This window comes from Triticum urartu, chromosome 7A, assembly GCF_056163025.1.
Source record: "Triticum urartu cultivar PI428250 chromosome 7A, HENAU_Tu73, whole genome shotgun sequence".
Taxonomy (NCBI): Eukaryota; Viridiplantae; Streptophyta; class Magnoliopsida; order Poales; family Poaceae; genus Triticum; species Triticum urartu.
The window spans coordinates 312,777,377-312,801,317 of record NC_141879.1 but is presented as its reverse complement, the minus strand read 5'-3'; the positions used below and the strand labels follow the sequence as shown (position 1 = coordinate 312,801,317).

The window sequence follows — 23,941 nt, the reverse complement described above, 5'->3', positions numbered from 1 at the left end:
AAATAAAGGTCATGGAATGAGAGCGGGGGATGTGTCCTAGAGTCATGCCTATTATACTAGGGCCTACACAATAATGTCAAGCGCTCGCCACGGCAGGACGTCGGGCCGAGCAGCAGCGGGCTCTTGCAGGGCGCGGCCACCATCGGGGTCGCATCAGGCTCAAAGAAGTCGGCAGGGTGGAGGACGTATCCGTGGAGCTGCAGGACGCGGCGTCATCTGCGGCGGAAGGGCAGAAGGAGGCGCGCGCGAGCGTGGGAGGGCGTGGGTAGCCCCTGCGCACCATGGACGGGGCCGGCCCGCTGGACGAGCGGGGCAGCGGCGGCAGCAGGGGAGACGGAGGCCCGCGGGTATGCGTGCCGGCAACGGCCGCAGCGTGGGGTGTCGCTGGCGGTAGAACGCCACAGGCGTGGGGGGCAATTGGGTTAGGAGTGCCGGCAGGGTAGGCGGGGGCGGCGCGCTGCGGCGGGGCTGGGGCCGGCGCCTCGCGGCAGAGGGTGGCGGCGCGCTGGAGGTGGAGATGCGATCGGGAGTTTTATTTTTCTATCGCTCGTGGCTGTTCGCGTTGACTTGATCGGACTGTGAGTTTATTCGTATAAATTTTAGGGGCTTTTCTGCAAAAGTATTAATGATGGACGATCAGAAACAATAACTGCTTTATTATTAGGAAAAGAGAAAAGATATATATATATATATATATATATGTATATATATATATGTATATATATATAGGGAGAGATTAGAATTAGGAAAAGATAGGAAAAGATTATTACTATGTAATCCGTTCGATAATGTAAGAATCCTTTTGGTATGTGATGAACTCGTCTTCGTTTGTGATGATCTCAAACAAATTCTTGTGTGATTTTTTTTTTTTGAATTATGCAGTACCGTTGAAGAAGTTTCAACCGAACAAATTCTTTTTGCTTCTGTTCCGGCTGAAGAGGTTCCAATCCGTAAAATCAATTTAGCACGTACAGCAAACTAAATTTAAGGTTTTGAATTTTAGTGGATGTGCAAGAGATGCTCTATGTCACCCTGCCACAACCTTGTCGTTGCCGTCCTTTTCAAAAAAAAAGAAAAACGTGTCGTTGCCTTTGTCTCCACGGGAAGGGCAAACAAGTAACTTAACTCTCAACTAAGGCAACGCAACAAGACGGAATAGACCCGCAACCGCTGCGCCCTCTTCCGGTCGATTCACGTTCACTGCGAGGGGGAGGAGGAGGAGGACGGCCAACCCCTGCGCTAGACGAGCCTCTACAAGGTACTCCCCTACCCCGCCTCGAAGCTCCCTGTCCGCCTTCACTTCGAGTTTGATCCCCCACCCCGAGATCTGATCCGATTCATATTTTGGTTTGAGTGAAATCCTGTGTTAGTATTCCCCATCAATCTGGGTCAATCGAGGTTAGTTTCTGGGTGCCACGCGGTACCAAATTATACGATTCCTGTTTCGTGCCAATCTTTGTGCTGATTAGTGCTGTTGGGAATTAGGGCTTCTGCGGTGGCTAATTTCGGGAGGTAGAAGAGGGAGGAGGAGCCATGAACGGTGGTAGCAAGCAAACGCTGATATACAGCTTCGTGGCCAAGGGCTCCGTGGTGCTGGCCGAGCACACGGCCTTCTCCGGCAACTTCAGCACCATCGCCGTGCAGTGCCTCCAGAAGCTGCCCTCCAACAGCACCAGGTCCACCTACTCCTGCGATGGCCACACCTTCAACTTCCTCGTTGACCGTGGTTTTGGTATGCTCACGAATCCCTCTTTTGTTCACTGCATCTGCAAGCCTGCTTGTGAAAAGCATGTGCGGTGTCAGTGTCGCTCGAACCTGTTGAGTTGACTTCGGATGTGTGTAGTGTTTCTTGTGGTGGCCGAAGAGGCGTTGGGAAGGAGCGTGCCGTTTGTGTTCCTAGAGAGGGTTAGGGAAGACTTCATGCAGAGGTATGGGTCCAGTATCGATGAGGAGGGACAACACCCGCTTGCTGATGATGCGGATGAGGACGATTTCCTGTTTGAGGACCGGTTTAGCATCGCCTACAATCTTGACCGGGAATTCGGGTATGGAATTGTTTGCTTGTTGGGTTATATATACTTTGGTGTTCTCATTACCATGGAAGTGCTTCTTATTATTTTCTCTCTGTCCTGAGTTCAGGCCAAGGTTGAAGGATCACATGCAGTATTGTATTAATCATCCAGAGGAAATTAGCAAGCTCTCTAAGGTGAAATCACATCTTTCAGAGGTTAAAGGGATCATGATGGACAACATCGAGAAGGTATGCATTTAAACCAACATGTTCTATCCGGAGCGATGGTCTGTTGCACACACTTCCCTGTTGGGAAATTTAGTCTCAGTTATCTCAAATTTCTAAATCTATTACACTGTACACTGGAATTTTAATCTGTACTGTTTAAGTGGAATATAAAGCTAACTAGGGACTATCACATGTTCTTTTATGTACAGTTTGCTGTACAAGGGTGTGATATAAACGTGCTGTTTTTATATTTTAGCATTTTTAAGTACATGGGTCTCATAAAAGTAACATGTGCTTTTGTGCAGAAACTATGTCTTACAGTAATACTTCATTAATATTACTGTGAGCTGGAGTTGATGCACTTTCAAATGAAAATAAGTACTCTTAAAATAGGCAGTGATAGGTGGTGATGAGATTTAGTACAATATGAACAGTAATTATTGGATCTTGTCCTCTATTTTATTTGAAGATATACCGTTTCCTGGCAAGGGATTATATACAATCGATGTTCCTCTGACAAAGTTACGCTGTGTTCTTTAATCTATCCATTGATTTTATGCCTTTCTTTGAGGTTTCTTAATATTTATTTCATATATATCTTCACTCTGCACGTAAGGCAAGCAAACTGCAATGTCCTGGGGCATATATTATTATGGGTGGATGTGCAAAGATCCAAGTCTAGTGCCCTGTTCAGTTACCGTTTTGCAAGAGATCAAGCAATGCAAAGCGGAAAATAGCCACAACTTCATATCATCTAACTGAAATCATCAATTCAACAGTTCTTTTTCATGCTTCATATATTTCATGTCATTGACTTTACTTTGACTGTGCTGGACATTCCTTAGATATTAGATCGTGGCGAGAAGATTGAACTTTTGGTGGGCAAGACCGAAACCTTACAGTCGCAGGTATGGATATAACAAGCCTTGTGTACATGTATCCTCTTGTTTAAAATCCTATATGTGTAAGCAACTTTGACTGAGGATTGCATTGTTAAATTTACTTCAGGCCGACAGCTTCCATAGGCATGGCAGAGAGCTCAGGCGCAAGATGTGGCTTCAGAACCTGAGGTTTAAGCTGATGGTCGGTGGTGGCATCGCATTTTTGATCCTCATCCTCTGGCTAATGGTTTGCAGGGGCTTCAAGTGCTAGAGAGTTCAGAGTCTTCATTTGCCCTTTTTTCCTTGTCATTTGATGTTCTGTTTACCGTGTCATGTGCATATAATGACCACCAAATTATGCTTTCGCTATGTTCCGAACACAGTTATGTGGTGTGAGACCCTTAATTCCTCATAGACCATCCTTATGTTCCATAAGACCATAGGGATCTGGAGTACTTGTGTAAGCTTTATGAGAGAGGGGGACGTCACTCGATTATATGTACATTCTGAAATACAAGCTTATTGCCTGGACCTTGCTTTGCTCAGATCCTCTTGACGACGATCCATGTTGCACCTAGCGCCAAAGATATATCACGGTGGTGTATTTGGGATTTCATATTAAAATTATGAGTATAACTTGGAGAAGTCGAGCGCCTATCAGCAATTTTCTGCAGGATACCTCCGGTCATATGCATGCTGTCTACCTACCATATCTCTAGGAATACTAATGGCATTGCCTATAGTTGTGCTCATCAGGTTCTCAATTCAAGAACAGAACCTGTTTTCTACTGTACTTCTTCTACTCATGGCAACAGTTCTTGCCCCTTTCTGCAATCTCCTCGCCTTTCAGCTGCAGGATTTTGTAATTCATGCTGTATTCTGCTTATGAGTTGAATGAAACTTTGGCGCTTGATGGCACCTTCCTTGTGTTCATTTTTTTAATGAGTATATGCATCGCGGTATCGAGGGAGCTGACCCTTACTCCCAAAAAGAAAGTGAAAGTGAACAGATGGGGGACTCCACCGTGTCTTATATAGGGGATGAGAGACTCGAACCCTCGCTGGTGACATCAACCTTTGTGAAGAACACCAGTCCAGGACTTGAGTGCTGGTGGGCAGTGAGTGCACCCGCGTTGCTAGCCACCCGAGCGACGGTCAGTTCTCATGAGACATCCAATTGGTCATAGGATGGTTGTACGTTCTAGTTCACGGGTCTAAGCTTTGTCCGTCGTGTGATCACATGAACATTTTATCTTTCTTCCCTTATTCCAAAATGTTATTGAAGATAAAAAGTGCCCACTACAGCGGAGTTCCACATGTGCCCACCCACGCTTTCCCCTCGCGCGCCCGCGCCGGCGGCGACGGCCGGGTCGCGCTGCGGTAGCTTCAACGCCTCCTGGTTCATGCCCCTGCCGCCGCCGCCCATCGGAGCCCCGGCTGGTGCTCCGGCCCGGCCCGCGCCGCCGCGGGCTCTGCCGGCTCCCCCGACCTCGGCGCTTTCAGATCTCGATCCGCCGCCCGCGGTCATGGCCTCATCAGTGGTTCTACCCAAGTGAAGCTCGTCCCCGACTCGCAGCCTGCTGTGGTGCCTCCGGGCCGCACCCTGGCTGGGTCCATGCGCGCCGCTTCTGCCGCGGGCACCTCGCATTTTCAAATCGAGCCTCACCTTAACCGCGGGGTATACCTGGCCAAACCTCGGGCCGGGCCGGGCTTCGGGCCGGGCCTAGCCAAGCCCGAGCCCGGCCCGGCAGGGCCATCGGGCCTAGTTTTTGGGCCCAAGCCCGGCCCGAACATGCAAAAGCCCGCCGGGCCTCGGGCCTCGGGCCGGGCCCCTTCAAAAAACTGCAAAAATGACGGGCCCGGGCCCGGCCCGGCCAGGCCACCGAGCTCAAAATCTAGGCCCGAGCTCGGCCCGGGAGCAGCGTCGGGCCGGGCCGGCCGGGCCGGGCTGCCCATGGCCAGGTCTACCGCGGGGAGACGGGGTAGCTGGCCTCCTCCTGTCCTGCTGTGGCCGCGCCTTCAATGCCGGCAGCTAGGACGTGCGCGGGGCGCGAGGTCGAGGCGACTGGCGAGGAGACCGGCGGCGGGCAGCTCGTCGTGTCACGTAATGGTCCGCGCCGCTCGGCTTTCGCCGCTCCGGCATTCAAGCCGCCTCCCATCCCTCGTTGGCTCTTGGGCAGATGTTGTCGGTGCATCGCCCGCGGACACAGAGCTTCGACTTGCCGCGAGCCCATCCGCTGCTCTCGCTGCCTTCTTAATGGGCACATGTCGTGTGGTTGCAAGAACCAGTGGAAGCCGCTCAGTTTCATTGACGGCCCAGTAGTACCACCACCACCTCTGCCTCGCCCTGCCGCTGCTTCAGGTCTGGCGGTGCCGCGTCCTGGTCGTGGCTGGGAGGTTCCTCGTCCGCTTCCGCAGGCTGCTCCTCCTCGGACAGCCATGCCACGCCTCGGAGACGCCTCTGTCAGGCCGGAGGTGGACTACGTCGTCGTCCCCGCAACTCCCGACATGCAGGCGGAGTCTGCCTTGCTCTCCACCAATGCCACTGTGGCATGGCTGGAGGGCGCGCGACAGGACGTCCCGTGCAGGCAGGTCGCCACGGAGCTGGCCTTGGCTCTGGGCGCGCGCCCGGCCGACGTCGAGGTGGTCAAGCACTATCCGGAGCAGTTCTTCATCCGGTTCATGCACCAGCACCATTGCGCCGACGCTGTGTCCCGCGGCAACCTCCCCGGCGCCGGCTACCGCATCTACGTGCACGAGTGGAGGCTTGAGGCGCACGCCGAAAACGAAGACATGCTCCACCACGTCTGCCTGTGCATGGAGGGTGAGGGAGTCCTGGATTAAGGGGTGTCCGGATAGCCGGACTATAACCTTTGGCCGGACTCTTGGACTATGAAGATACAAGATTGAAGACTTCGTCCCGTGTTCGGATGGGACTTTCCTTGGCGTGGAAGGCAAGCTTGGCAATACGGATATGTAGATCTCCTCCCATTGTAACCGACTCTGTGTAACCCTAGCCCTCTCCGCTGTCTATATAAACCGGAGGGTTTTAATCCATAGGACGAACGACAATCATACCATAGGCTAGCTTCTAGGGTTTAGCCTCTTTGATCTCGTGGTAGATCTACTCTTGTACTACCCATATCATCAATATTAATCAAGCAGGAGTAGGGTTTTACCTCCATCGAGAGGGCCCGAACCTGGGTAAAAACATTGTGTCCCTTGTCTCCTGTTACCATCTGCCTAGACGCACAGTTTGGGACCCCCTACCTGTTGGGTTTCGTAGTAATTTCAAAAACTTTCCTACGCACACGCAAGATCATGTGATGCATAGCAACGAGAGGGGAGAGTGTAGTCTACGTACCCACGCAGACCGACTGCGGAAGCGTTGACGCAACGTAGAGGAAGTAGTCGTACGTCTTCACGATCCAATCGATCAAGTACCGAAACTACGGTACCTCCGAGTTTGAGCACAAGTTCAGCTCGATGACGATCCCCGGACTCCGATCCAGCAAAGTGTCGGGGAAGAGCTCCGTCAGCACGACGGCATGGTGACGATCTTGATGCACTACAGCAGCAGGGCTTCGCCTAAACTCCGCTACAGCATTATCGAGGAATATGGTGGCTGGGGGCACCGCACACGGCTAAGGAATAGATCACGTGGATCAACTTGTGTGTTCTAGGGTGCCTCTACCTCAGTATATAAAGGACCAAAAGGGGGGAGGCTGGCCGGCCACAAGGGGTGCGCCAGGAGAGTCCTACTCCCTCTGGGAGTAGGATTCCCCCCCCCCCCAATCCTAGTTGGAATAGGATTCGCGGAGGGGGAAAAGAGGAGGAGGGGTCCGGCCACCTCTCCTAGTCCTAATAGGACTAGGGGAAGGGGGAGGCGCGCAGCCCATCTAGGGCAGCCCCTTCTCTTTTCCACTAAGGCCCACTATGGCCCATATAGCTCCCGGGGGGTTCCGGTAACCCTCCCGGTACTCCGGTAAAATCCCGATTTCACCCGGAACACTTCCGATATCCAAACATAGGCTTCCAATATATCAATCTTTATGTCTCGACCATTTCAAGACTCCTCGTCATGTCCGTGATCATATCCGGGACTCCGAACAACCTTCGGTACATCAAAATGCATAAACTCATAATATAACTGTCATCGTAACCTTAAGCGTGCGGACCCTACGGGTTCGAGAACAATGTAGACATGACCGAGACACGTCTCCGGTCAATAACCAATAGCGGGACCTGGATGCCCATATTGGCTCCTACATATTCTACGAAGATCTTTATCGGTCAGACCGCATAACAACATACGTTGTTCCCTTTGTCATCGGTATGTTACTTGCCCGAGATTCGATCGTCGGTATTCCAATACCTAGTTCAACCTCGTTACCGGTAAGTCTCTTTACTCGTTCCGTAATACATCATCTCGCAACTAACTCATTAGTTGCAATGCTTGCAAGGCTTATGTGATGTGCATTACCGAGAGGGCCCAGAGATACCTCTCTGACAATCGGAGTGACAAATCCTAATCTCGAAATACGCCAACCCAACATCTACCTTTGGAGACACCTGTAATGCTCCTTTATAATCACCCAGTTACATTGTGATGTTTGGTAGCACCCAAAGTGTTCCTCCGGCAAACGGGAGTTGCATAATCTCATAGTCATAGGAACATGTATAAGTCATGAAGAAAGCAATAGCAACATACTAAACGATCGGGTGCTAAGCTAATGGAATGGGTCATGTCAATCAGATCATTCAACTAATGATGTGACCTCGTTAATCAAATAACAACTCTTTGTATATGGTTAGGTAAACATAACCATCTTTGATTAACGAGCTAGTCAAGTAGAGGCATACTAGTGACACTCTGTTTGTCTATGTATTCACACATGTATTATGTTTCCGGTTAATACAATTCTAGCATGAATAATAAACATTTATCATGATATAAGGAAATAAATAATAACTTTATTATTGCCTCTAGGGCATATTTCCTTCAGTCTCCCACTTGCACTAGAGTCAATAATCTAGTTCACATCGCCATGTGATTTAACAGCAATAGTTCACATTGATATGTGATCAACACCCAAAGGGTTTACTAGAGTCAGTAATCTAGTTCACATCGCTATGTGATTAACACCCAAAGAGTACTAAGGTGTGATCATGTTTTGCTTGTGAGATAATTTTTAGTCAACGGGTCTGTCACATACAGATCCGTAAGTATTTTGCAAATTTCTATGTCAACAATGCTCTGCATGGAGCTACTCTAGCTAATTGCTCCCACTTTCAATATGTATCTAGATCGAGACTTATCATCCAGATCTGTGTCAAAATTTGCATCGACGTAACTTTTTACGACGAACCTTTTTGTTACCTCCATAATTGAGAAATATTTCCTTATTCCACTAAGGATAATTTTGACCGCTGTCCAGTGATCTACTCTTAGATCACTATTGTACTCCCTTGCTTAACACAGTGTAGGGTATACAATAGATCTGGTACACAGCATGGCATACTTTATAGAACCTATGGCTGAGGCATAGGGAATGACTTTCATTCTATTTCTATCTTCTGCCGTGGTCGGGCTTTGAGTCTTACTCAATTTCACACCTTGCAACACAGGAAAGAACTCTTTCTTTGACTGTTCCATTTTGAACTACTTCAAAATCTTGTCAAGGTATGTACTCATTGAAAAACTTATCAAGCGTCTTGATCTATCTCTATAGATCTTGATGCTCAATATGTAAGCAGCTTTACCAAGGTCTTTCTTTGAAAAATTCCTTTCAAATATTCCTTTATGCTTTCCAGAAAATTATACATTATTTCCGATCAACAATATGTTGTTCACATATACTTATCAGAAATGTTGTAGTACTCCCACTCACTTTCTTGTAAATACAGGCTTCACCGTAAGTCTGTATAAAACTATATGCTTTGATCAACTTATCAAAGCGTATATTCCAACTCCGAGATACTTGCACCAGTCCATAGATGGATCGTTGGAGCTTGCATATTTTGTTAACACCTTTAGGATTGAAAAAACCTTCTGGTTGCATCATATACAACTCTTCTTTAAGAAATCCATTAAGGAATGCAGTTTTGTTTATCCATTTGCCAGATTTCATAAAATGCGGCAATTGCTAACATGATTTGGACAGACTTAAGCATATATACGAGTGAGAAGATCTCACCGCAGTCAACACCTTGAACTTGTCGAAAATCTTTTGCGACAATTCTAGCTTTGTAGATAGTAACACTACTATCAGCGTCCGTCTTCCTCTTGAAGATCCATTTATTTTCTATGGCTCGCCGATCATCGGGCAAATCCATCAAAGTCCATACTTTGTTCTCATACATGGATCATATCTCAGATTTTATGGCCTCAAACCATTTCGCGGAATCTGGGCTCATCATCGCTTCCTCATAGTTCGCAAGTTTGTCATGGTCTAGTAACATGACTTCCAGAACAGGATTACTGTACCACTCTGGTGCGGATCTCACTCTGGTTTACCTACGAGATTCGGTAGTAACTTGATCTGAAGTTACATGATCATCATCATTAGCTTCCTCACTAATTGGTGTAGTAGTCACAGGAACAGATTTCTGTGATGAACTACTTTCCAATAAGGAAGAAGGTACAATTACCTTATCAAGTTTTCTACTTTCCTCCCACTCACTTCTTTTGAGAGAAACTCCTTCTCCAGAAAGTTTCCGAATTTAGCAACAAAAGTCTTGCCTTCGGATCTGTGATAGAAGGTGTATCCAATAGTTTCCTTTGGATATCCTATGAAGATTTACTTCTCCGATTTGGGTTCGAGCTTATCATATTGAAACTTTTTCACATAAGCATCGCAGTCCCAAACTTTAAGAAATGACAGCTTAGGTTTCTTGCCAAACCATAGTTCATATGGTGTCGTCTCAACGAATTTAGATGGTGCCCTATTTAACGTGAATGCAGCTGTCTCTAATGCATAACCCCAAAACGATAGTGGTAGATTGGTAAGAGACATCATAGATTGTACTATATTCAATGAAGTACGGTTATGACGTTCGGACACACCATTACACTGTGGTGTTCCAGGTGGCATGAGTAGTGAAACTATTTCACATTGTTTTAAACTGAAGGCCAAACTCGTAACTCAAATACTCTTCTCTACGATCAGATCGTAGAAACTTTATTTTCTTGTTACGATGATTTTTCACTTCACTCTGAAATTCTTTGAACTTTTCAAATGTTTCAGACTTATGTTTCATCAAGTAGATATACTCATATCTGCTCAAATCATCTGTGAAGATCAGAAAATAATGATACTTGTCGCGAGCCTCAATATTTATCGGACCACATACATCAGTATGTATGATTTCCAACAAATCTGTTGCTCGCTCCATTGTTCCGAAGAACAGAGTCTTAGTCATCTTGCCCATGAGGCATGGTTCGCAAGCATCAACTGATTCATAATCAAGTGATTCCAAAAGCCCATCAGCATGGAGTTTCTTCATGTGCTTTACACCAATATGACCTAAACGGTAGTGCCACAAATAAGTTGCACCATCATTATTAACTTTGCATCTTTTGGTTTCAATATTATGATTATGTGTATCACTACGATCGAGATCCAACAAACTATTTTCATTGGGTGTGTAACCATATAAGGTTTTATTCATGTAAACAGAACAACAATTTATTCTCTTACTTAAATGAATAACCGTATTACAATAAACATGATCAAATCATATTCATGCTCAACGCAATCACCAAATAACACTTATTCAGGTTCAACACTAATCCCGAAAGTATAGGGAGTGTGCGATGATGATCATATCAATCTCGGAACCACTTCCAACACACATCGTCACTTCACCCTTAACTAGTCTCTGTTTATTCTGCAACTCCCGTTTCGAGTTACTAATCTTAGCAACTGAACTAGTATCAAATACTGAGGGGTTGCTATAAACACTAGTAAAGTACACATCAATAACATGTATATCAAATATACTTATGTTCACTTTGCCATCCTTCTTATCTGCCAATCACTTGGGGTAGTTCCGCTTCCAGTGACCAGTCCCTTTGCAGTAGAAACACTTAGTCTCAGGCTTAGGACCAGACTTGGGCTTCTTCACTTGAGTAGCAACTTGCTTGCTGTTCTTCTTGAAGTTCCCCTTCTTCCCTCTGCCCTTTTCTTGAAACTAGTAGTCTTGTCTACCATCAACACTTGATGTTTTTCTCGATTTCTACCTTCGTCAATTTCCGTATTACGAAGAGCTTGGGAATCGTTTCTGTTATCCCTTGCATATCATAGCTCATCACAAAGTTCTACTAACTTGGTGATGGTGACTAGAGAATTCTGTCAATCACTATCTTATCTGGAAGATTAACTCCCACTTGATTCAAGCGATTGTTGTACTCAGACAATCTGGGCACTCACTAGTTGAGCGATTCTCCTCCATCTTTTAGCTATAGAACTTGTTGGAGACTTTCATATCTCTCAACTCGGGTATTTACTTGAAATATTAACTTCAACTCCTGGAACATCTCATATGCTCCATGACGTTCAAAACGTCTTTGAAGTCCCGATTCTAAGCCATTAAGCATGGTGCACTAAACTATCAAGTAGTCATCATATTGAGCTAGCCAAACGTTCATAACGTCTGCATCTGCTCCTGCAATAGGTCTGTCACCTAGCGGTGCATCAAGGACATAATTCTTCTGTGCAGCAATGAGGATAAACCTCAGATCACGGATCCAATCCGCATCTTTGCTACTAACATCTTTCAACACAATTTTCTCTAGGAACATATCAAAATAAACACAGGGAAGCAACAACGCGAGCTATTGATCTACAACATGATTTGCAAAATACTACCAGGACTAAGTTCATGATAAATTTAAGTTCAATTTAATCATATTACTCAAGAACTCCCACTTAGATAGACATCCCTCTAATCCTCTAAGTGATTACGTGATCCAAATCAACTAAACCATGTCCGATCATCACGTGAGATGGAGTAGTTTCATTGGTGAACATCACTATGTTGATCATATCTACTATATGATTCACGCTCGACCTTTCGGTCTCCGTGTTCCGAGGCCATATCTGTATATGCTTGGCTCGTCAAGTATAACCTGAGTACTCTGCATGTGCAACTGTTTTGCACCCGTTGTATTTGAACGTAGAACCTATCACACCCGATCATCACGTGGTGTCTCAGCACGAAGAACTTTCGCAACGGTGCATACTCAGGGAGAACACTTCTTGATAATTTTGTGAGAGATCATCTTATAATGCTACCGTCAATCAAAGCAAGATAAGATGCATAAAAGGATAAACATCACATGCAATCAATATAAGTGATATGATATGGCCATCATCATCTTGTGCTTGTGATCTCCATCTCCGAAGCACCGTAGTGATCACCATCGTCACCGGCACGACACCTTGATCTCCATCGTAGCATCATTGTCGTCTCGCCAATCTTATGCTTCCACGACTATCACTACCGTTTAGTAATAAAGTAAAGCATTACATCGCGATTGCATTGCATACAATAAAACGACAACCATAAGGCTCCTGCCAGTTGCCGATAACTCGGTTACAAAACATGATCATCTCATACAATAAAATTTATCATCATGCCTTGACCATATCACATCACAACATGCCCTGCAAAAACAAGTTAGACGTCCTCTACTTTGTTGTTGCAAGTTTTACGTGGCTGCTACGGGCTTAAGCAAGAACCAATCTCACCTACGCATCAAAACCACAATGATAGTTTGTCAAATAGACTCCGTTTTAACCTTCGCAAGGACCGGGAGTAGCCATACTCGGTTCAACTAAAGTTGGAGAGACAGTCGCCCGCAAGCCACCTATGTGCAAAGCACGTCGGGGGAACCGGTCTCGCGTAAGCGTACGCGTAATGTTGGTCCGGGTCGTCTCGTCCAACAATGCCGCCGAACCAAAGTATGACATGCTGGTAGGCAGTATGACTTATATCGCCCACAACTCACTTGTGTTCTACTCGTGCATATAACATCAACATAAATAACCTAGGCTCGGATGCCACTGTTGGGTTTCGTAGTAATTTCAAAAATTTTCCTACGCACACGCAAGATCATGTGATGCATAGCAACGAGAGGGGAGAGTGTAGTCTACGTACCCACGCAGACCGACTACGGAAGTGTTGACGCAACGTAGAGGAAGTAGTCGTACGTCTTCACGATCCAACCGATCAAGTACCGAAACTACGGTACCTCCGAGTTCGAGCACACGTTTAGCTCGATGACGATCCCCGGAATCCGATCCAGCAAAGTGTCGGGGAAGAGTTCCGTCAGCACGACGGCGTGGTGACGATCTTGATGCACTACAGCAGCAGGGCTTCGCCTAAACTCCGCTACAGTATTATCGAGGAATATGGTGGCTGGGGGCACCGCACACGGCTAAGGAATAGATCACGTGGATCAACTTGTGTGTTCTAGGGTGCCTCTACCTCAGTATATAAAGGACCAAAAGGGGGGAGGCTGGCCGGCCACAATGGGTGCGCCAGGAGAGTCCTACTCCCTCTGGGAGTAGGATCCCCCCCCCCCAATCCTAGTTGGAATAGGATTCGCGGAGGGGGAAAAGAGGAGGAGGGGGCCGGCCACCTCTCCTAGTCCTAATAGGACTAGGGGAAGGGGGAGGCGCGCAGCCCATCTAAGGCAGCCCCTTCTCTTTTCCACTAAGGCCCACTATGGCCCATATAGCTCCCGGGGGGTTCCGGTAACCCTCCCGGTACTCCGGTAAAATCCTGATTTCACCCGGAACACTTCCGATATCCAAACATAGGCTTCCAATATATCAATCTTTATGTCTCGACCATTTCGAGACTCCTCGTCATGTCCGTGATCATATCCTGGACTCCGAACAACCTTCGGTACATCAAAATGCATAAACTCATAATATAACTGTCATCGTAACCTTAAGCGTGCGGACCCTACGGGTTCGAGAATAATGTAGACATGACCGAGACACGTCTCCGGTCAATAACCAATAGCGGGACCTGGATGCCCATATTGGCTCCTACATATTCTACGAAGATCTTTATCGGTCAAACCGCATAACAACATACGTTGTTCCCTTTGTCATCGGTATGTTACTTGCCCGAGATTCGATCGTCGGTATTCCAATACCTAGTTCAACCTCGTTACCGGCAAGTCTCTTTACTCGTTCCGTAATACATCATCTCGCAACTAACTCATTAGTTGCAATGCTTGCAAGGCTTATGTGATGTGCATTACCGAGAGGGCCCAGAGATACCTCTCTGACAATCGGAGTGACAAATCCTAATCTCGAAATACGCCAACCCAACATCTACCTTTGGAGACACCTGTAATGCTCCTTTATAATCACCCAGTTACGTTGTGATGTTTGGTAGCACCCAAAGTGTTCCTCCGGCAAACGGGAGTTGCATAATCTCATAGTCATAGGAACATGTATAAGTCATGAAGAAAGCAATAGCAACATACTAAACGATCGGGTGCTAAGCTAATGGAATGGGTCATGTCAATCAGATCATTCAACTAATGATGTGACCTCGTTAATCAAATAACAACTCTTTGTATATGGTTAGGTAAACATAACCATCTTTGATTAACGAGCTAGTCAAGTAGAGGCATACTAGTGACACTCTGTTTGTCTATGTATTCACACATGTATTATGTTTCCGGTTAATACAATTCTAGCATGAATAATAAACATTTATCATGATATAAGGAAATAAATAATAACTTTATTATTGCCTCTAGGGCATATTTCCTTCACTACCCGAGATCCACTGGTTTTGACACCGACATTGGTGCTTTCATTGAGAGTTCCTCTGTGTCGTCACCTTTAGGCCCGATGGCTCCTCCGATCATCAACAACGATGCGGTCCAGGGTGAGACCTTTCTCCCTGGACAGATCTTCGTGTTCGGCGGCTTTGCACTGCGGGCTAATTCGCTTGGCCATCTGGAGCAGATTGAAAGCTACGCCCCTGACTGTCAGGTCAGATTTGGAAGTTTGAACTACACGTCTGACATCCGCGGAGACTTGATCTTCGATGGATCCGAGCCACAACCAAGCGCGCCGCACTGTCACGATGGGCATGACTTAGCTCTACCGCTGAACAGTGCCCTGGAGGCCGCGCCCGCAACAGCTCCGACCCTTAGCTCGGAGCCAACTACGCCGATCGAGGGCGGGTGGCTAGACACCGCCTCGGGGGTTGGAGTCTCAACGGCGATCGAGCCAAACACCAGCTTTATCCTCTGCGAAGCCCGTGACTCCAAGGTGCCGGACCCTGCTCCGGACTCCGAACCCTTCGCGCCCTTGCCAATCGAATCCGATTGGGCGCCGGAATTCACCACCACAGATATCTTTCAGCACTCGCCCTTCGGCGACATTCTGAATTCACTAAGGTCTCTCTCTTTGTCAGGAGAGCCCTGGCCGGATTATGGCCAACATGATTGGGATGCGGACAACGAAGAAATTCGACGCCCACCCACCACCCACTTCGTAGCCACTGTCGACGATTTAACCGACATGCTTGACTTCGACTCCGAAGACATCGACGGCATGGACGACGATGTAGGAGGCAAACAGGAACCAACGCCCATAGGGCACTGGACAGCCACCCCATCCTACGATGTATACATGGTGGACACACCCAAAGGAAACGACGAGGATGAACGGGAGGACGCAACGAAGGGTCGTTCCTCCGAAAAGCAGTCAAAGCGATGGCGTAAGCGCCGCTCCAAGCCCCGCCTCGACAGAGACAGCGGTCATACAGACCCAGCCACAGAGCAGGGTGAGCCGGCGAACGATGAACATGGCATCGAGCAACCGTCCGAACAAGGCAACTTGGATAAACAAACCACACAACCCGTCCCCGGCGAAGATAACAGTCCGGACGACCTCACGCCGGACAAGTTCCTGGAGTAGAAGAACCTCCACAAAAGGCTCGTCGCCACTACGCGTAGCCTGAAAAATCAGAAGCGGAAGCTCAAAACTGCGGAAGATGCACTCAGAATCAGGTGGAGCAAAGTACTCAACACCGCAGACAAATACGGCGACAGTCGCCACACAAAAAGCTACCCGAAGCGAAAGCTCCTGCCTGAATTTGATGAGGAGGCCTTAGAACCTCCGCAATCAACAAATAAGGAAGCCACCCGGTCGGATAAACGACCCCATGGCCAATATAGAGCGGCAAGAGGCATTGCACACAAGCCAGCACGCGACCCACTCAAGGATTCGCATCAAAAAGATGGCCCAGCCAGATCTATCTACGGGCCAAGAAAGCAACCTTTAGTAAGCAATGCAACACAACAAACATCCGAACACTACGGCACACCCAAATACAGGGGTGCCGCACACCCCCTATGTTTCACCGATGAGGTGCTGGACCATGAATTTCCAGCGGGATTCAAGCCCGTAAACATAGAGGCATATGACGGAACGACAGACCCTGGAGTCTGGATTGAGGACTATATCCTCCATATCCATATGGCCAGAGGAGACGACCTCCACGCCATAAAATACTTACCCCTCAAGCTCAAAGGGCCAGCCCGGCATTGGCTTAAAGGCCTTCCCAAAAACACCATTGGAAGTTGGGAAGATCTCGAGGATGCTTTTCGGGCAAATTTTCAAGGGACCTATGTCCGGCCTCCGGATGCAGACGATTTAAGTCATATAACTCAACAGCCCGGAGAGTCAGCCCGGAAACTCTAGGACAGATTTCTTACTAAAAAGAACCAGATAGTTGACTGTCCGGACGCCGAAGCCTTAGCAGCTTTGAAACACAACGTTCGAGACGAATGGCTCGCCAGAAACCTCGGCCAAGAAAAGCCAAGAACAATGGCCGCATTAACAAGCCTCATGACCCGCTTTTGCGCGGGAGAGGACAGCTGGTTGGCAAGATGCAGCACCAGCGACCCAAGTACATCCGAAGTCAAGGATGGTAACGAGAAACCGCGTCGCAGCAAGGACCAGCGCCGGAATAAGGGAAACAACCCGAAGAGCACGACAGTTAACACCGGATTCAAAAGCTCTCGGTAGGGTCAGAAAAAGCTGCCCCTCAAGGATAACAGGGGCGGGCTATCTAGCCTAAACAAAATCTTGGACAAAATATGTCAAATCCACAGCACTCCCGGGAAGCCTGCAAACTAGACCCACAGAGAATGTTGGGTCTTCAAGCAATCCGGCAAACTCAACACCGAACACAAGGGGCTCAATACACCAAGTGAGGACGATGACGAACCCCACAAGCAGAGCACCGGGAAACAAAATAATTTCCCACAAGAAGTCGAAACAGTAAACTTACTTCACGTGAAAAAAGGGAAAAACAAAGTGGCGCCTATAGAGATATGCGCCATGCGGCCTATCACAAAGGAGTCTCGCCACTGGTTGTTAAAACCAATCACCTTCGACCATCAGGATTACTCCGGAAGTATCCGGAACGCAGGTTGGACCGCCTTGGTATTAGATCCGATAATCGACGGATTCCACTTTACACAAGTCCTGATGGACGGCGGCAGTGGTCTAGACCTGCTATATCAGGACACAGTCCGCAAAATGGGGATGGACCCAACAAAAATTCGCCATAGCAACACTTCCTTTAAAGGAGTAACGCCAGGCCCGGATGCCCATTGCATGGGTTCTCTCCTGCTAGAAGTAATGTTCGGTTCCCCCGATAACTTCCGTCGCGAAAAGCTAACCCTCCACATCGCCCCATTTTCAAGGGGCTATCAAGCACTACTGGGACGCGAAGTTTTCGCCCGCTTTAACGCAATACCGCATTTTGCATCTCTCACGCTTAAGATGCCCGACCCACGAGGCATCATCTCACTAAAGGGAAACATTGAATGTTCCTCGCGCGCAGAAGACTATACGGCTGCCTTGACAGCCACACATTAAAACAGCTTCACCAACAAAAGCATCTAACAGGTCATTAAGACCACGGACACGGCTAGGCGAGTCCGGAGCAAACTTATAATTGATAAAGGTTTTTGTAGCCGTACACCCCTATACAAGGGGCTCCGCATATGTAAAATAAGCGACAATAAGGCTCAATTTTCCCCATCTTGAATTATACTTTGTTTACTTAGTACAACATATATTTCGCACGGCTATTCTTCTTTCAACTAAGTTCCTCTCTTTTACAGATGAACACCGTGCTACACCCGTCCAGGACACGGCGCAACGGAGACACAGGCGCAGACGTGTAGCAGGGACCCGTCCCAAGGATTCTCTTTAGATTAAGACCCTGCGTAAACCTTTTTCACTATCTCTTGTTGATGCACATCCCCCGGATTCACAATATAACCGAGGAGGAGGCTGGCGTCTTGGCATGTGGCCACGTCAGAATTTCGCACGTACCTAGACACCAGGGGCTTATTATCATGGGCACTGCTCAGCCCGTTTTTATAAAGACCGAATACCTTAGGGAGTGTTCGTCGTCGCAAGTTTGGCCTTATATGCATCAGCTCCGAATCATGTCTTTGGTCAAATGTTGGGTTTTCCCGGCTCCTGTGTTTTGCTGCCTTACATTCCGCTCTATCGGCTAAGGCGGCACTAGGAGAACTACTGCGATTGTGCCCCGGTTCAGCCAGGCGAGCACCTCAGTAGAGAAAGCCAAAAACTGACTGTCATGATATAGCGTGAGACTGGTCAACCACTTGATGACCTATCGGAGTCTTCGGGATTCCTCCGCATTAACGAAGGGTCGTTTCCCGGCCATGCACACACGCGCCCCGAGTTCGGGCGAGCGCGGCGCCACCAGGGGCTATATAGTAGCCCCCCTGTCAAACTCCTATGGCTAAGTGAAAGTGATAAAGCATTATAGTACGATTGCCTAGTTTGCTGCGCTATCACCTCCTTCATGGACCAAGACATTGGATCAAGTGTGAGAATGCGCCTTCTGCGAACACCCCCGTATTATATGCGTGGGGGCTGAAGCCGACGACTGCCATCTTTTAGATTATATACACATATACCTCAACGGCCGCACATGAGGCATTATAATACTTGCAGGCACAAGTATAAAAAGCTTCTACAATTCATCAAAATATTGTTTTACAACAATACACGTTATTCGAACATAATATCCTTCGAGCACTGCGTATCTATTAAACGAGCGCCTTGCAGAACTTCCTGAAAATAGTGCTCAGCAGGTATTCGGCCTCCGTCCGAATCTTGGGTTGCAACAGCGGCGGCCTCCATCTCCGCCCAGTATGTCTTGACACGGGCAAAGGCCATCCGCGCACCCTCTATGCATGTTGACCTCTTCATCGCATTGATATGCGACACGGCACCAAGGGACTGCTACACCAAGCTAAAATAACTGTTCGGCTTTGGCCTTTCCAGCCACAGATGATTAACGACATCCTTCATGGCGAGTCCGGACAACCTATTCAGTTCGGCCCATTCGGCCAAACGATCGGTCAACGGAAGCAGACGCTCCGGATTGTTGAATTGTGACCAGAAGAGCTTCTCCACTTCGCTATCTTTCTGATCTCGGAAATGTTCTGCCGCATCAGCAGCGTTCTTTAACTTCACAGCCATTTCGGCCATTTCCTTCTTGCTTCGGTAGTGAGCAGCCTGTTTGGCTTTCAGCTCTTCAATTGCCTTTACGGCAGCCGCATCACTTCTCCTGGCTTGCTCCTTGACTCGGGCAAGTTCCGCCCGAAGGTTCTCCATGGCAGCGGCCCCATCTGCATCAAGCACACACGCTGTAAGATACTGGCATCAAGCTCCTCTTACCAGGTGTCTCCGGAGAAATTACATACCTTGTGCCTCATCAAGCCGCTTGTTGACAAGCGCGATGTCGACATCTGCCACGTCAAGTTGCCGCGTTAGCTCGGCAAATTCATCAGTCCGACTGGCCACCGGACACTTCGCCACCTACATAGGAAGGCGGCAAAATTACACTTGGGACTATGATCCTCTGCGTGCTGTCGTCTTCGACAACACACAGAGTCTCAGGGGCTACTATCTACACAGGGCGCATCTTATATGCGGAACTATCAAAAGGTACATCACCTCGCGTACCTCAAAACATGTAAGTAAACTCTTGACGGCCTCGTGCAACCCGCTTTCAGTGGACGAAATCCTTTCAATTACCATACCCATCAACGTACGGTGTTCCTCTGAGATAGACGCTCGCCCTAACAGATCCTTCAGTTCATCCAACCGAGCACCAGGCGGTGCCGGACTCGTTCGATGGCCTTTTTCAAAGACCGGACACGGATGGCCTTGGGGGGCCATATGACTGCCTTCCGGCCCTACCGGATTCGGAGAAACCCTCCGCGACGATACCTCAGGATCGCCCGCCTCGTAAGGCGGTACGGCAGGGGAGGCGTTCCGCTCTCCATCATCTCCGGAAGAAGATCCCCCGAAGATGAGCTCTGCTGAGAAGGGCTGAGATCCGAACTACAAGGTAAAATTTCGGTTATTTTCCTCAGAAATAAAACAAGGATTTCTCTCATTTTAAACCTCCCCTCTCTACTTACGGCTCGGTGGAGGGCTGATCCCCTTGAGGGCATAGTACGGCCGAGGCATCCCCCGGCACAGGACCCTCTGGCGAAGATTTCTTCCCCTGCTTTGAGACCATGGACTCTGGGTCTTCAGAGGCAGTCTTCTTCCTCCCCTGAGTAGAGGAATTTTTGATTCCTCCTTTCCAGACAGCCTCCTTCGGGGATGCAGCAGCTTCTTTGCCCCCCTTCGCTTCCTTCCGAAGGCACGATCTCCAGCATCCTGGTTAACACGGGATCCGGCGAGGTCTTGGGAAGGGGGGCCGGACACCTGATTAACTTCGCCTTCGCTACCCACTCCTGTTTCAAAGACACCTCTTTTAAGGGTGATGTTGTGATAAATTAACGGATGGTGTGTCCGGGCACATGGCTACTTACTTGAGTATTCGGATGATTGCAACTCAGACCCGCGTCCTGCGTAGAATCCGGACACACTACTTGTAGTCCGAAGAACAATTTGTACATCTCCACAGGCGTCATGCCAAGAAAATGTTGGAGAACTCGTGGTCCTCCGGGTTGAACTCCCACAGGCGGAGGGGGCGACGTTTGCATGGCAGAACTCGGCGAATTAACATAACCTGTGTCACCACGACCAGACTGATGTCTCTTTCTAGGAGATCTCGGATGCGGCCCTGCAATAGGGGCACGTCCTTTGCCGACCCCCAGTCTAGCCCCTTATTGACCCATGACGCCAGTCGTGGCGGGGGACCCGAGCGGAAAGCAGGCAGCGCCACCCACTTGGTGCTCCTGGGAGCTGTGATATAAAACCACTCTTGTTGCCATAAGCCGAACTTCTCTTGAAAAGAGCCATCGGGCCATGGAGCGTCAGCATTCTTGCTTATAACAGCGCCTCCGCACTCCGTGTGCTGTCCCTCAATCATCTTCGGCTCTACTTTAAAGGTCTTAAGCCACAGTCCGAAGTGAGGAGTAATACGGAGGAAGGCTTCGCACACGACAATGAACGATGAGATGTGAAGGATGGACTCCGGGGCTAAGTCGTGAAATTCCAGCCCATAATAAAACATGAGCCCCCTCACGAAGGGATCCGTCGCGAAGCCTAGCCCTCGGAGGAAGTGAGACACGAACACCACGCTCTCACCAGGCTTGGGAGTAGGAATAACCTGCCCGTGAGCAGACAGCCTATGCGAGATTTCGCCGGTCAAAAACCTGGCCTCTCTCAACTTTAGCACGTCTTCCTCCGTGACGGAGGAAGGCGTCCATCGGCCTGGAAGGTCAGAGCCGGACATCGTCGAAGGTCCGAAGCGCCTGAAATCTGGGGCCTTGGGTGTTGGAACTCGAGGCGAAGGGCGAATTCGATTGAGATCAAAAGAAAGGAGTAAGGCCTTGGTCTCTTTATAAAAGGTTGAATACCAAGAGCCCTCCCCGTGACCGTTTGGGACTCGCCTTTGATCGAGGAGACACACCAATGGGCACGATTGGGTTACCCACATCCGTATTGATGAGAATCCCATAAATAAAGGGGACACGATCTCTGCTTCAACAAGACGTGCCAAGGAAACCGCCTCGCAAAACGCGCTGAGGTGGGACAGTAAAAACGGTTCAAATAAAGGCTTGCCTGTGGCGTGATGACACGCTACGGAATACGTCAGCAGATTAGACTTGTGTAAATATTATTCTCTCTATGGCAGTATGTGGAACTTATTTTGCAGAGTCGGACACTATCCTTGTGTTCAAAATCTTCTATGAAGTATACGGAGGAGGAACCCACCTTGCAATGCCGAAGACAATCTGCGCGCCGGACTCATCGTCATTGAAGCCTGGTTCAGGGGCTACTGAGGGAGTCCTGGATTAAGGGGTGTCCGGATAGCCGGACTATAACCTTTGGACGGACTCTTGGACTATGAAGATACAAGATTGAAGACTTCGTCCCGTGTCCGGATGGGACTTTCCTTGGCGTGGAAGGAAAGCTTGGCAATACGGATATGTAGATCTCCTCCCATTGTAACCGACTCTGTGTAACCCTAGCCCTCTCCGGTGTCTATATAAACCGGAGGGTTTTAGTCCATAGGACGAACGACAATCATACCATAGGCTAGCTTCTAGGGTTTAGCCTCTTTGATCTCATGGTAGATCTACTCTTGTACTACCCATATCATCAATATTAATCAAGCAGGAGTAGGGTTTTACCTCCATCGAGAGGGCCCGAACCTGGGTAAAAATATTGTGTCCCTTGTCTCCTGTTACCATCCGCCTAGACGCACAGTTCGGGACCCCCTACCCGAGATCCGCCGGTTTTGACACCGACAAAGGGTGTTCCTCTGCACGGGTGGAACGAGTACATCGCCGCCTTCCTCATCGGTCGCAGCTGCTCACTCGACTACATCGAGCCGCGCTCTCGACACAAAGAAGACACAAGGGATTTGGCGCTCTGGGCATGGACGGCTGATCCTAGCGCCATGCCGAAGGTGAAGTGGCTCACTCTTCTGGCTTGTGGGCACCGTCGCCGTGGACGGCGAGGGCTTCGTCACTGCGTCCTCATCCATCTTGATCTCCACGAGGACCACTCCAAGGCGGCCGGCGACGACGACAACCCTCCACCCCCGGATGTCCACGAGTTCACCTGGTACCGGCGTGTCTTCGACGGCACCATCGCCCCTAGGGACCGGCGTGCTGAGCAGGGGCGAGCCGAACGTCGCCCAGACAGGCGTGATGACGACGAAGGTGACCGAGATGGCCGCCGTGGGCGTCCCGGAGACCGCTCGCGCGAGGGATGGGGCACCATGCTGCGACGCTCTCTCTCCCGCAACACGTGAGAGCACCAGCGGGATGCGCGCACCAGGGACCGTTCTGGTGGGCGGCGGCGCGCCGGCAGCCTGCTACCTCTTGAGCACTGCGTTGGTTTTCCCCGAAGAGGAAGGGATGATGCAGCAAAGTAGCGTAAGTATTTCCCTCAGTTTTTGAGAACCAAGGTATCAATCTAGTAGGAGGCTACGCGCGAGTCCCTCGTATCTGCACAAAACAAATAAATCCTTGCAACCAACGCGAATAGGGGTTGTCAATCCCTACACGGCCACTTACGAGAGTGAGATCTGATAGATATGATAAGATAATATTTTTGGTATTTTTTGTGATAAAGATGCAAAGTAAAATAAAGGCAAAGTAAAGAGCAAAGGAAATAACTAAGTAGTAGGAGATTAATATGATAAATATAGACCCGGGGGCCATAAGTTTCACTAGTGGCTTCTCTCGAGAGCATAAGTATTCTACGGTGGGTGAACAAATTACTGTTGAGCAATTGATAGAATTGAGCATAGTTATG

The 23,941-nt window shown here is 48.7% G+C and overlaps 2 protein-coding genes across 6 annotated transcripts; both read left to right on the top strand.

The window, feature by feature from the left end:
• The first annotated feature begins 1,103 nt into the window (after window positions 1-1,103).
• On the top strand, window positions 1,104-3,665 carry VAMP727 (vesicle-associated membrane protein 727). 5 transcript variants are annotated; one of them, XM_048685047.2, is made up of 7 exons: window positions 1,146-1,258; window positions 1,371-1,398; window positions 1,486-1,732; window positions 1,844-2,045; window positions 2,140-2,260; window positions 3,085-3,147; window positions 3,248-3,665. In XM_048685047.2, the coding sequence occupies exons 3-7, from the start codon at window positions 1,534-1,536 to the stop codon at window positions 3,389-3,391; spliced, it is 729 nt and encodes a 242-aa protein (XP_048541004.1). In that variant the 5' UTR covers window positions 1,146-1,258; window positions 1,371-1,398; window positions 1,486-1,533; the 3' UTR covers window positions 3,392-3,665. The 5 variants fall into 5 exon arrangements, with proteins under 5 accessions (XP_048541001.1, XP_048541004.1, XP_048541008.1 ...); XM_048685050.2 differs by having other exon boundaries at window positions 1,176-1,258; window positions 1,355-1,398; XM_048685044.2 differs by lacking the exon at window positions 1,371-1,398 and having other exon boundaries at window positions 1,104-1,258.
• A 1,908-nt stretch (window positions 3,666-5,573) lies between these two features.
• LOC147959437 (uncharacterized) lies at window positions 5,574-23,435 on the top strand. Its single transcript, XM_087532654.1, has 2 exons — window positions 5,574-5,951; window positions 22,932-23,435. The coding sequence occupies exons 1-2, from the start codon at window positions 5,628-5,630 to the stop codon at window positions 23,433-23,435; spliced, it is 828 nt and encodes a 275-aa protein (XP_087388780.1). The 5' UTR covers window positions 5,574-5,627.
• The last annotated feature ends 506 nt before the right edge of the window (window positions 23,436-23,941 follow it).